Source organism: Thamnophis sirtalis, unplaced genomic scaffold, assembly GCF_051295495.1.
Source record: "Thamnophis sirtalis isolate CommonGarterSnake01/CBP01778 unplaced genomic scaffold, rThaSir2_p1.2 scaffold_12, whole genome shotgun sequence".
Taxonomy (NCBI): domain Eukaryota; kingdom Metazoa; phylum Chordata; class Lepidosauria; order Squamata; family Natricidae; genus Thamnophis; species Thamnophis sirtalis.
This window is the reverse complement of record NW_028261392.1, coordinates 57,326,820-57,340,890: the sequence shown is the minus strand read 5'-3', so window position 1 is coordinate 57,340,890 and position 14,071 is coordinate 57,326,820. Positions and strand designations below refer to the sequence as shown.

At 43.3% G+C, this 14,071-nt stretch overlaps 1 protein-coding gene across 1 annotated transcript in view; it reads left to right on the top strand.

The window, feature by feature from the left end:
• TNR (tenascin R) overlaps positions 1-14,071 on the top strand; it is a 585,927-nt gene that overhangs the window by 561,005 nt on the left and 10,851 nt on the right. Inside the window, exons 19-20 of the mRNA XM_087726783.1 lie at positions 9,163-9,314; positions 12,694-12,790. Of these exons, the coding sequence (XP_087582909.1) occupies positions 9,163-9,314; positions 12,694-12,790 (249 nt within the window). The remainder of the gene's footprint in view (positions 1-9,162; positions 9,315-12,693; positions 12,791-14,071) is intronic.

Genomic DNA, 14,071 nt, shown 5'->3' with positions numbered 1-14,071 from the left:
AAATGGCAGATATATGACTGTCCCAGTCACCCCAATTTATGGATTGCTGGTGTGAACAGAGTGACTGGACCTGTTGAGTGAGGAGATCAGTCCCACCATGCAACTCTTTCCACAGGAGTTCAAGATAAGAGATTTTCCAAACTAGTCAACTGTTTCCAAAGTTAGCAATGAAATAAGGACATGAATAGATGACACAAGGGAAAAACAAATCTACTTCTTCAGAAAATAATGTATTCCTTTTTAATTTTCTTCCAATAACACTGAACTTCCTCTCCTGTTTATTATTTGACTTCTGTGCGGAATTGCAAAATGAAACATAACAAAATCACAGTAGCAAATATAAACCCAGCGCAGAATAATTTAAGGCAAGGGAAATTTAAAGGAAAAAAAAGGTTTTGACTGGTACTAGGAAAAGAATAGAAGTAATGCCAGAAAATATGTCTGAAAGAAAGAATCCCAAAGAGAGGATGCATCATTAAAAAGATACTGCTGCCAGTTGATTTACTTCGGATGATAGGGAGCCCATTTTAGCAGATTCTTCTGTGGATAGGCTTTTACACAAGGTAATTTCATTGCAATTCCAACATACCTGGAGGGTTTCCAGCTCCTCAAAGTGGTCCACACAGGGAAGCAGAAGAATTGAGTGTTAACACTAACTTTTTTGTTAGGTTACTGTTCTGACCCCCTCCTCCATCCAGTAACGAATGCCGAGACAAGCTTAACTGGAATGTACTTTAATTAGCAAAACACCAAAACCTCGGTGGTTGAAAGCCAAGCAAACAAACAGATAAGGACCTTAGCAGCAACTCAGACAAACTCAGGCAGCAATAAACACAGATAAGGCTTGGCAGCAATCCAGCCTGCCAAGCTCACAGTACTGTCCTCAACATTCAATTCCTGCGTTGACTTCTACAAAGAGGGCCATGTACATAAGTAGCTTTTAGAGTCTGAAGAGGAGCCTAATGACCACCAGCTGAGTACAATCACCTCCTGTAATTGCGTAATTGTTCCTGACGCCTAGTAACTCTTCGATGGCGTGCATCCAGGAACAACTCACTGCTGGCTTCTATATCACTCTCCCTTGTCTCCTCCCCACTGGTCCAAGGCTCAGGCGCCACCTGGTGGCCAACCAGTCTCTCTGCGCCCTGCTCGGAGTCGGAACCCTGTCCAGGGTCCTCCACATCCTCCAGAGCCGACTCATAGGGCCCCTCGCTGTCGGAGTCTGGTGGCAGCTCCAACGGCTCCTGCTGAGCCACAACAGGTTACAGTATCAGAATCTTGCAGATCTGAAAGCACTTCTCCTCTCCTTTACTTTTACAGTCCAGAAAACTAGGGAGGGTCCCTTCTAAGATGCTTCCCATGCTCCTTTTCCTTCTGTGGACTGAGGTACCCTTTGCATTGTGGTTGTCTAGGCTGTGGCTCTTCCTCCTGTCTCCCAAGGTCATTCCCACATGCCATTTACAATAGTGCCACCAAGGCTGACAAGCCAGCATAGATGTCTTTCAAAATAACATAATACGTTACATATATTCATTTCAAAGTTGTGGCAAAAAAATTCAGATTTACTAACTGGAGTTTCCAAAGGGCTTTCAAAAATTCACGTGGACTGTAAAGAGTTACAGTGATTTTTTTTCCAGGTCATGAGCTAGCAGAAAACTATGTTAAAAATGCACTGCCCACTGTTCCAATCACTAGACAGAACCACCAGAATGAGCTTTTGCCCCCAAAAAGAATAAAGAGAAATGAGAGATGTAGGGTGCAAATGTCTCCTTTGGTCTAATTATTGGCAGTGGAAGACCCCCCCCCTTCCCATTTCTTCCACATGCATGCAAAAATATACCTTTTTTGCCACCCACTGCAATAGTTCCACTTCTCTTGCAATCCAGGGCAAGAGAAGGTGGGAAGCAGATCTTTTGGTGCCAGTTCTCTTTCTCTTCAGCTGCCACCTCCCACAGAAAAGCTGTTCCATACACTCCCTGAAGATTACATACTATAGTGTTCTGACCCCCCTCGTCCTACACCAAAGCACACTGAGACAAAGATACTGCAAGGATTTATGGACACACAGACAGGACCTTGGCAGCAATCCAGCACAGTCCAGGCCTTGGCAGCAATCCAGCACAGTCCAAGCCTTGGCAGCAATCCAGCACAGGCAATACGGTGGCAGCAATCCAGCACAGACTAACCTTGGCAGCAATCCAGCCTGCCAAGCTAGCCACGAAAAGTTATCCAACTTTAGTGAATATGTTGACTCCTGCAAAGGGGCGTGTGCACAATCATTCCTTTTATAGTCTTCAGAGGAGCCTAATTACCACCGGCTGAGTGCAATTATCTCCTGTAACTGCGTACCTGTTCCTTACGCCTATTAGCTCTCCGGTGTCATGCATCTAAGAACAACTCCCTTGTCTCCTCCCCACTGCTCCAATGCATGACATCACGATCACACTCCCTTGTCTCCTCCTCACTGCTCCAAGGCTCAGGTGCCTCCTGGTGGCCAACCAGCCTCTCTGCGCCCTGCTTGGAGTCGGAACCCTGTCCAGGGTCCTCCATATCCTCCAGAGCCGACTCATAGGGCCCCTTGCTGTCGGAGTCTGGTGGCAGCTCCAACGGCTCCTGCTGGGCCACAACACCATAGCACCTAATCTGAACATGGGCAGCATTTTCCAACATGTGTCTTATGGAAGCCCATTGCTGTGCTGGAGTGTGGGCTGTAATCCCAGTTGCTATAGTTTTTATATTTCTGTGTATGTTTCTGTTACTTTTCATATTGTGAACCTCCTGGTATATGAGATTGGCAGCCATATAAATCCATTAAATATATACATATGAAAGCCCACATTCATGCATGCATGAACATACACGCCAGTGGTGGGATTCAAATAATTTAACAACCGGTTCTCTGCCCTAATGACCATCTGGGTAGGTGGGGCTCAGTGGTCATGTGACTGGGTGGGCATGGCCAACTCAAGGTCACTCAGGTCAATGGACATAATAAGGGTTAACCAGAGAGGCAGTTTCTGTAAGCAGGGCAATAAAGATTAGGCTAGAAACAACACTAGAATGTTTCCTTCCTTGCCTTCCTTATAGGATTAGCCCTGTAAAGTGGAAAAAAACAAAAGGCGATTTCTTCCAACAACCGGTTCTCTGAACTACTTAGAAAGTTACCAGCCGGTTCTCCCGAATGGGTGCTAACTGGCTGAATCCCACCAGTGATACATGCGCCTGTAAAACAGATACTGTTGTGGACAGTTTACTGTGATCACCTTCCCACCTTACCTTCCTAGGACAGTTTCTTGGTCCTACTCAATATCTCTGCAGGATAACATAAGAGCCATTCCTTCTCCACATTTCTCTTGCTATTCTTTTGCCCCTTCTGCATCACTCTCAGGAAGCCCCTCCCATTCAGGGTAGAGAAAATGAATAGTTTTACCCAACTGTTTTAATGCCTAACGTTAATTTATTCGCTATGCAGCAAGATTTTTTAAAAAAATGAATATCTAACTCCACAATCTGAATGTTTCCTTTGTGTTGAAGTGTCCGTTTATGAAACACATTGTTATAATCCAGGTGCTACTGAGAAATCTTGCCTTAGCAGAATACTATTCTGTAAACACGTTGTGAATAAGAGCAGAACAAAAGGATAAGCTGTGTGAAATTACTTCTTTAGAAAGTCACGTTCAAAAATGGTCAAACCCAATTTCATTTGTATTAAAGTGTTCAGAAGAGATGACAAAAGGGAAAAGAGCTGTCCACTCATTCGCACTGCCTGTGTTTATATCTAGTAACCTAAGAGCAATTCCTTGTAACTATTGCAGACCTATGCTTCACTGAGACAAATAAAAAGGCTTTTGAAGTGTCACTTAACAACAGTAGCTATCAACAGATACAAACCCCACTTGCTTTAAATAGCTAGAGATCAGTGGCTGCTACATTATTTTTCCTTCCGCTTCAGTTAGGAAAAAGGATTAGAGCAAGTTTTGTTTTTTTGCAAAGGATATAAAGAGTTTTCGAAATGATCCATCCAGCTTAGTTAAAGCTGATCAAATTGGTTGGTGTAATTTGATATAGCATGCTTCTCTTACATCTTGGTCACTTTTCGTAGAATCATAGTGTTGGAAGGGTCCTAGGAAGTCTTCTAGTTCAACCCCCTGCCCAATGCAGAAATCCTCATTACATCCTGGATATATGGTTGTCCAATTCTTTTCTTGAAATCTTCCAGTAATGGAGCACCCATGATTTCAGGAAGTAGGTTGTTCCACTGCTTAATAGCTCTTACATTTAGGAAATTCCTCCTTATTTCAAATTTGAATGTATCACTGTAAAGCTTCCATACATTGTGTTCTACCTGTAAATGTTCTAGAGAATAAATGCACACTCCCTTCCCTAGAACATCTCTTCAGCTACCAGATGATTGGTGTCATGTGTCCCCTTAGCCTTCTCTTCTGCAAGCTAAACACATCACATTCCTTTAAACAAACTTTGAAGAATTTCATTTACAAGGGATCTCTCCCCCCCCCTAGCATCTTTGTGGCTTTTCTCTGCATTCTTTCCACTTCTCAATGCCTTTGATTTACACCACAACAACCAACTTCTAAACTTTTAAGAGTTTTTCTGCTTAGTAATGAAATGCTATGAATGGGCCAGATTTTAGAACCATCTTCAACCCTAGATGCATGGGTTTTACTAATAGGGATTCCACTATAGGTATCTGTTCTGACCCCCTCCTCCATCCAGTAACGAATGCCGAGACAAGCTTAACTGGAATGTACTTTAATAGCAAGACACCAAAACCTCAGTGGCTGAAAGCCAAGCAGAACAAACAGATAAGGACCTTGGCAGCAACTCAGACAAACTCAGGCAGCAATAAACACAGATAAGGCTTGGCAGCAATCCAGCCTGCCAAGCTCACAGTACTGTCCTCCGACATTCAATCCTGCATTGACTTCTGCAAAGAGGGCCGTGTGCACAAGTAGCTTTTTATAGTCTGGAGAGGAGCCTAATGACCACCAACTGAGTACAATCACCTCCTGTAATTGCATAATTGTTCCTGACGCCTAGTAGCTCTTCGATGGCGTGCATCCAGGAACAACTCACTACTGGCCTCCGGCTCACTCTCCTTTGTCTCCTCCCCACTGGTTCAAGGCTCAGGTGCCTCCTGGTGGCCAACCAGCCTCTCTGTGCCCTGCTCAGAGTCGGAACCCTGTCCAGGGTCCTCCACCTCCTCCAGAGCCGACTCATAGGGCCCCTCGCTGTCGGAGTCTGGTGGCAACTCCAACAGCACCTGCTGGGCCACAACAGGTATCTAGGATCAAGAGCCAATCCAGTGCAGATTTGGCAATCCTCACATCCTCTCAGTCAGCCTTCCAAGGGCACTACAGAGGTGGATCGATTGAACACCCCTTAGAATCTCCTGGGGTCCTAGATGTATGGACCAACTTACAGAATACACAATATAATGTGTGTAGTCTGACAATAAGCAAAAACAAAAAAGTCTCAAGACACCAGTCTGATTAAATTCTAGTAATGCTTTCCAGAACAATAAGATATGAATAACAAAAAGTAAATTCCCTGGTTGTACACTGAAAGTGTTATTCCTGCTCATGTTTATTGGAAACATAACAAAGAGGCCTTCCATTCCTTGCATCTTGTTAATAACTATCTGTCTTTGTTGTTCATATGTATAGAAACCTTTAGGGGAAACACATTACAAGTTACACAAAGGAAACATTATTTTGAATGCCACCCATTTCTTCCAAGGTCTGTTGAAAGTTTTAAAGATATTAATATAAATGGAAAATAAATAAACCCTGTCAGGACTGCTTCACTCAGTAACCAAGAAAGAAACCACTCAACTCCATTTTGCAGAATTAAGAGTACTTTTACTGGTCATGAGTGGATAGCAGCTAGGCAAAGCAGGATCTGAGTCAAAAGCGCGCGTAATCATAGATATCAATATGTGGCCCATTCCCCTCCCCTTGGTAACCCCATCCCATAGTCCAATCCAAACACTCCACAGGTGTCATGTGGGGGACATCTTCAAAAATCATCATCAGGTTGGTATGCCGGACAGTTGATTGATTGATTGATTTGATTGATTTATTACATTTATATGCCGCCCTTTTCCCCGAAGGGGACTCAGGGAAGGAGGTGCAGACAGGGGGATAAAAAAGACGAGACATAACAATACAAAATTTAAAAACACACAACAACCATACCATTCGAGAAGGGGGCAAAAACTCTTTAGCCCCAGGCCTGTTGGAACAGCCAGGTTTTAAGGGCTTTGCGGAAGGCCTGGAGGGTGGTGAGGGTTCGAATCTCCACGGGGAGCTCGTTCCAGAGGGTCGGAGCAGCCACAGAGAAGGCTCTCCTCCGGGTAGTCGCCAGTCGGCATTGGCCGGCGGATGGAATTCAGAGGAGGCCTAATCTGTGGGATCTGATCTGTCTATTGGAGGTAGTTGGCCTTGGCGGGAACTCCTCTCCCTGCCACATGCGCAGTAGATGGTGAGAACAGCTCCCTTCTTACGGTCTCTCTTGCACAGAATACTTCCCTCACCCAATTACCATGCCCTCCCTCCCCGTTTCAATGGCAGCCGAAAAGCAAGCAGCAAAACAGAGGCTGAGAAACCCCATGAAGTGAGTTGGGGGAATACAAGCGGTTTAAATATTGTAAAAAGTAAATGTCTCAAGACTTGGAAATATCTGTGTACCTAAAAAAAGGAAATCATAGAAGCAACATTAGTCCCAAAGGCAAAATTGTATGTGTTCATTGCCATTAAAGCAATTAAGAGCTGTTTGCCGTGCCCTGCAAAACTCTTGCTCCACTTCTTGAGAAGCAGAGGTAAACAAAATATGTGCAAAACAACCCAAATTAGCTATTAGTACTAAATTACCTAGTTTGGATAATGAAATGTCCACAAGAAATCTACCAAGCTCAGAGAGCCCCAGGAACCCCTCACAACCCAAATTATTTGATACAGTTCAGTCATTTACTGGTACAGAAATTATACATAAGTGTATGCAGTATTCTTCATGGTACTTAAGAATAGCGTAACCATTGTTTTCTATTTACAAAATCTTAGTCATCTGTAGAAACACAATAACTGATCTGATGTTTTGAACCAGGTCACGCCCTCGTGACCTCAAGACTGGACTACTGCAATGCGCTCTACATGGGGCAGCCTTTGAAGAGTATTCGGAGACTACAACTCGTCCAGAATGCAGCCGCGCGAGCGATTGTGGGTGCACCTCGGTACACCCACGTTACACCTATCCTCCGCGAGCTGCACTGGCTACCGATCGGTCTCCGGATACGCTTCAAAGTGCTAGTCGTAACTTATAAAGCCCTTCATGGTATTGGACCTGGGTACTTGAGAGACTGCCTGCTGCCAATTACCTCCCATAGACCCGTTAGATCGCACAGGGTCGGCCTCCTCCGGGTTCCGTCTACCAGCCAATGCCATCTGGCTACCACCCGGGGGAGGGCCTTCTCTGTAGCAGCTCCGGCCCTTTGGAATGAACTCCCCGCGGAGATTCGGACCCTCACCTCTCTCCAGATCTTCCGGAAAGCCGTCAAAACCTGGCTGTGCCGGCAGGCCTGGGGTTGATGAGTTCCCCTCCCCTCTCGACTTGTATGGTTGTATGATTCTTGTGTATTTTAATTACGTGTATTGTGTTTGTATCCCCTTTTCCCCTTTTGAGTTGTTCGCCGCCCTGAGTCCCTCACGGAGAAGGGCGGCATACAAATAAACTAAATAAAAAATTTTTAAAAAAATAACATCCCAAGTTAAGTCTAGGTCTGTGGCTAGAATTTTTATGTCATTTATTTTCCCCTCACTCTAAACTGTACCCCTTATTTGGGCCAAGGTTTGTGCAAACTCAACACCACAGTCAAAAGTCAGAAGGTCATAAAGACTGATAGCAGTGAACATTTCTCTTCCAAGGTACACCTCAGGGTATCATGCACTAGAAGGAATCTAAATTCCTTCTAAAGAGCCGAGGTGGCGCAGTGGTTAAATGCAGCACTGCAGGCTACTTCAGCTGACTGCAATTCTGCAGTTCGGCTGTTCAAATCTCACCGGCTCAGGGTTGACTCAGCCTTCCATCCTTCCGAGGTGGGTAAAATGAGGACCCGGATTGTTGTTGGGGGCAATATGCTGACTCTATAAACAGCTTAGAGAGGACTGAAAGCTCTATGAAGCGGTATATAAGTCTAACTGCTATTGCTATTGCTATTGCTAAATGGGAAAGGGGTCCCTATTTGCAAGAAAGAGGGGTGTCTTCAAAGGTTGCCTCCAGACATGCCCTTTGTACAGCAATTCCAGCTAACCTTCTCAAAGGAAGGTTGCACAGAAAACCCTCTCAGCAATTCCCACTTACATTGCTGATTGCTGGGACTCATGGCAAAACAATGGCTAATGTGGCAAAAAAAAGTACTTGTCTAAAATCATACAGCCAGAGTTCTAATGGCCCATGTCTTTTGCTACGTTTGTCATCATCATTGTTGTTACTTCAAAACCAGCCTGAGCTTGCTTGATGCCCAGTTTTCCTGTGCAGTTGTTCCTTCAAATAGTTGTTAAAAGAATGGTTGTAAATCAAGGACTACCTGTAACCTCCCATGGATCAAGTTCCTCCAAAGTTCTGAATAATTTCTTGTTATCAAATTGGAACTGACGCTTAGGTCACATCCCGGGGGAGAGCCTTCTCTGTCGCAGCTCCAGCCCTTTGGAACGATCTCCCCGTGGAGATCCGGACCCTTACTACCCTCCCGGCCTTCCGCAAAGCCGTTAAGTCCTGGCTGCTCCAGCAGGCCGGGGGGCTCTCGAAATATCCAGCCCCTCAGAAACTGTGACTGTTGTGTATTTTAAAGTGTTGTTTTGTGTATTTATCCCCTTCCCTTGTTTATTGTAAGCCGCCTGGAGTCCCTCGGGAGTGGGCGGCATACAAGATCAATAAACTCAACTCAACTCAACTCAACATCCCTAGTTATCAGCAAAAAATACTAGTGATATTCACATTAAGGAGCGTATTTACTTTTCTTTGAAGTAAACTCATAGGATGTGACTTACTTCATTGATCTTAATTAATTATGAATGATATCCCTGGTAGTGCAATATGTAAACAATCCTGAAATCTCTCTTCTGCTGCTATTGCCCTCATCTACAGGAGGCCGTGTATTTATGAATCCTCAGGACTGTGCCCAGCATTTGATCAACGGCGACAATCTGAGTGGCGTTTACACCATTTCCCTTAACGGGGATCTGAGCCAGAGGGTGCAAGTATACTGTGATATGACTACAGATGGCGGTGGATGGATTGTAAGTGAATAAATGATGCCACATGTTACCAAGTTCAGTTATCAGGGGTAGAAGGAAATGAATGCATTCAGTCCAGCATATAAACGATACAACTTTTGTAGAGTGCAACTCTTCATTTTACAAATACCAACTTACGTTTTGAGTGTTTGCCAAAATAACTACCGTATATACTCAAGTATAAGCCGAGTTTTTCAGCCCACTTTTTGGGCTGAAAAAAGCCGCCTCGGCTTATACTCGAGTCAGTGAAAAATTTGCCCGAAATGGAGGAGAAAAAGGGGCGGGGCCATGCCGCTGGGTGACGCTCGTGAATGGCCCGGCGCCCCTGTGAGTTTCCCCTCCCTCTGTGTCAGTTTGCCGCGCAGCGCGCACCGCACCATCCCCCCTCCTCACGTTCTAATGTAATGCAGGGCTGTCTTACGATTCCCCTTCCTCCCCCTCCTGCCGCTCTGCAACGATGTCCCACCTCCTCCTTGTTATGGCAAGCAGCCACATAACGATGTCCCAGAGCTAGTTTACTGTTTTTCTTTGAAATAAATATTCAAAAACATTATTGGTATCTATTTTTATTTTTGAAATTTACCGGTAGCTGCTGCATTTCCCACCCTAGGCTTATACTCGAGTCAATAACTTTTCCAGTTTTTTGTGGTAAAATTAGGTGCCTCGCCTTATATTCGGGCCGGCCTATACTCGAGTATATACGATATCTTTGTTCATTTTTTTTTCAAAATTCTTTCATCTCATCTCCTCGCTTTTAAATTAGAGGTAGCAGAGCAGAGGTTTCTGAACAGAATCTTAAATCATGAAAAAAACATTTAAGTCCATCGGAGGCTCCGAGGTTATTAGCGTGAAACTCTAAGGGTTGTTGTTATAGAACAAGTAGATGGGAAAAATATATATATTGAGGCCCATTTTAAATGGCTGATCTTCAAAAGAAAATTTATTTTGGAAAGCAAATGTTGGGTGGGATTTTACAGGTGCTTATTGTACATTTTACCTGAAAGTTCTTAGATAAAGGATGTAAAGCAGGAAGGAAAAATATGAATCAAACATCAGAACGTCTTGCTGAGATATTCTATTTCCCATGCCCTGAGGACTAAGTTAATAATAGTTACAATCAGGTTCCTTGTGATTGGTTTTACACTGAAACTTCTTTTGGGAGTGAAGCTGCAACTGATTCATGGTTCTATCAAGGAAATTAATCAACAGTGAAATTTCCATGTTCACTGCTCGATATATTGCAGCTAGAGGGAATGTGTGGACCCAGGATAGGATACCGAAGACCTGTGAGGTGATTTAATCTCAAAAGGAAATGTGTTTCGTTTTTAATCAAGGTATGGGCAAAAGGCCTTATTGCTGATATTTTCATTTCATATGTAGGAGATAGGAGACTACACACACACAAACACACTCACACATAAACACAAGCACACATAACAGGATTAGATTGCAGTCAATACCGTGTATTAGCCATCCTCAAAAGATAGATCAGAGGTAGCAAAAGTAACTCTCACATACTGTAAAGCCAAGTAAGGCCATGAAATCCAAACATTTCTTACATAATCTGCATGAATTCTTGAAGAAAAATGTATTCCTACTCCATCCACTTCAAAGCTTGCTTATTCAATTTCATATTCAAATTTCCCCATGTTCCAGGTTGGAGTGAATTTCACAATTGGCTTAAAATAAAATAAAAAATCTTGCTTTTGCTGTTTTCACAGCTGAGCAGAAATAGTTTTGGTTCCATCTACGATAGCACATCATGTTGATTTACTTGAGAAGTTGTCCAACAACATATTCTGTCAACCAGAAATCATCCTTGATTTCCTGAAAGAGCCGGGGAAGAAATCATATATCAGATGTTTATAGAACTGCTGATATAGCAATAAATATTAAAAAGAGATAAGAATCAGCATTCAGTATTGAATATTCATATCTTCAGGACTACCTCATTCAACCAGAATTAATCTGTCCAATACAAACTATATTGGGGGGGGGGATCATAGCTCCCTCTATGATCCCTTGGAATGGCTGAGGCTAGGAAGAGATACTTCTCTCTTGGGACAAGCCACAAGAAGACAGCTTGCCCCAAGAGTGCAGATCTTCTAGACCAGGGATGGGTTCCTGCCAGTTCTAACCTCTTCTATAGAAGAGATTCCACAAATCTACCGTGCCGTTTAGAACCGGTTCCAGCTCCCTCCCCCCGCCCGTCCGCACATCATCAAGAAGAAGAGCGAAAGGAGGAATTCTGGGAGTTGAAGTCCACAAGTCTTAAAGCTGTCAAGTTTGAACACCCCTGGGGTTTTTTTTCTAAAGGGTTAGGGGTGCAAGGGTCTTGTAACTTGACAGCTTTAAGACTTGCGTGCTTCAAATGCCAGAGTTTCCGAGCAAACACTTTGGCTGCTAAGCAAGAGCATTGTTAAGTGAGTTTCACCACATTTTACAAGTTGGCCATGCCCACCCAGGTACATGGCTGGCAAGCCACTCCCACCCAATCACATGGCCGGCCAGCCACTCCCACAAAGCAGGCCATACCTACAGAAGAGGTTCTAAAAAAATTTGAAACCCACCACTGTTCTAGACGTTGGTCAAAATCAAACTTTCAGAAAATTTTTGGGTAATTAATTAATATAGTTTCAGTAAAGTGTTTTTAAATAGTTTTTATTACAAGATTTTAAACAGAAAAAAGGAACAAAGTTGTGTGTGAGAGAGAGGGGGGGAGAGGGAGGGAGGGAGGGAGGGAGGGAGAGAGAGAGAGAGAGAGGGGGGGGGGAGGAATTAAATCATCTTCTCAGCAGTTGTACATAGAAATCTAACCAAACCTCTACCCATAAGATTTCATCCTAACTTCCTTCTTTCTATAGCCTTTTTAATCATCAAACCCATAAGCCACAAAATCATTTTCTTTCTTCCACAAAAAGTCTATGGGGGCGGGGGGGTTCCAGGCTATTGATTAATGTCAATAATTAAAGAAGCCAGTTTGTCCATCCCAGTAAATTCTTTCACTTCCACCACTTATTCCTCCATAGTTGGTAATGTCAAATCTTTCCACACAGAATTGCTTTTTTTTATTGAAATCGATGGTAATGGTTTTTATGATTTTACCTTTTTAATTTGTTTTGTTGTATTGCTGACATTTTTAGGTATGTAAACTGTCTTTAAAAAGTTTTTAGAAAGTCAGTGGTTTAAAAATGTGTTAAATAAAATTTTGCACTGTAAGGAAAGAATACAACCAATTCAGAAACTCCCTGAAATGTCTATTTTAAACTCATCAACTTTTTCCCTTTGAAGTTTTCTCTTATTCTCTACACATCTTCCTGCCAGACATATTGCAAGTCTTCTCATTTCTTACAGTATCTTCCACCTTCATCTTTCCTTGCAGGTCTTCCAGAGAAGGCAGAATGGGTTGACTGATTTCTTTCGTAAATGGGCAGACTATCGCATTGGCTTTGGAAACCTGGAGGATGAGTTCTGGCTGGGTAACAAATCACTAACTTCGTTTGCCATTTACAATGCCTGTGGAGAAATTAGATACCTGCTCATCATAGTCACTGAAAACATGGACACATCTTCTCTCTGTGCCCACTTCCAATTGTTTTTTTTAATCATTGTTCTCTCTGCCTCAACAAATAATCTTGTTGATTTAGCAGTTAGACTTATATACCGCTTCATAGGGCTTTCAGCCCCCTCTAAGCGGTTTACAGAGTCAGCGTATTGCCCCCAACAACAATCCGGGTCCTCATTTTACCCACCTCGGAAGGATGGAAGGCTGAGTCAACCCTGAGCCGGTGAGATTTGAACAGCCGAACTGCAGAACTGCAGTCAGCTGAAGTAGCCTGCAGTGCTGCATTTAACCACTGCGCCACCTCGGCTCTGCCAGATTTATTCATTTTTTTTGTTTTTATTTTTATTAATGACAAACCGCATGCTATGAAAACACATAGAATGGCTTCTTCCTTATTTTTTCAGGTAATGTGGCAATCCAAATTGCCCATTTGCTTCCATAGAATGTGTTCATCAAATTCTTTGTTCAGATGACATGGAATCATTGTCTTATGCACGTATGCTTTTCATTATATCACATGCGGTCACACAGCATTATAGTATCTGTTGAAAGAAAAAGCCTACGCCAAGGCATTATTGTGCATTGTGTTTATATTCCTTCCAACCGGCAATGTAGAGGAAGCACAATATACTTCCTAGCCCTAGGTCAAAGGTAAAGGTTCCCCTCACACTTATGTGCTAGTCGTTCCCGACTCTAGGGTACGGTGCTCATCTCCGTTTCAAAGCCGAAGAGCCAGCGCTGTCCGAAGACGTCTCCGTGGTCACGGGACCAGCATGACTAGATGCCAAAGGTGCCCGGAATGGTGTTACCTTCCCACCAAAGGTGGTCCCGATTTTTCTACTTGCATTTTTTATGTGCTTTCAGAATGCTAGGTTGGCAGAATTCCTAGCCTTACCTTAGTGTATTATAAGGAAATATCAAAGGGCATAATTAAAGGGCATCCTTTACTATAGAGAATTCTATTCTTCTGTGACAGACTTTGAATTTGAATTTAATTTGAATTTACTTTATTTGTATGCCGCCCTTTTCCCTGAGGGGACTCAGGGCAGCTCACAATTCAAGGGAAGGGAACAAAACAAACAAAATTACAAAACATAAAGACCATACACAGCTAAAAAACACAACAATCATACCATTCGGAGTGGGGCTGCAAGTCTTTAGCCCCAGGCCTGTCAGAACAGCCAGGTTTTAAGGG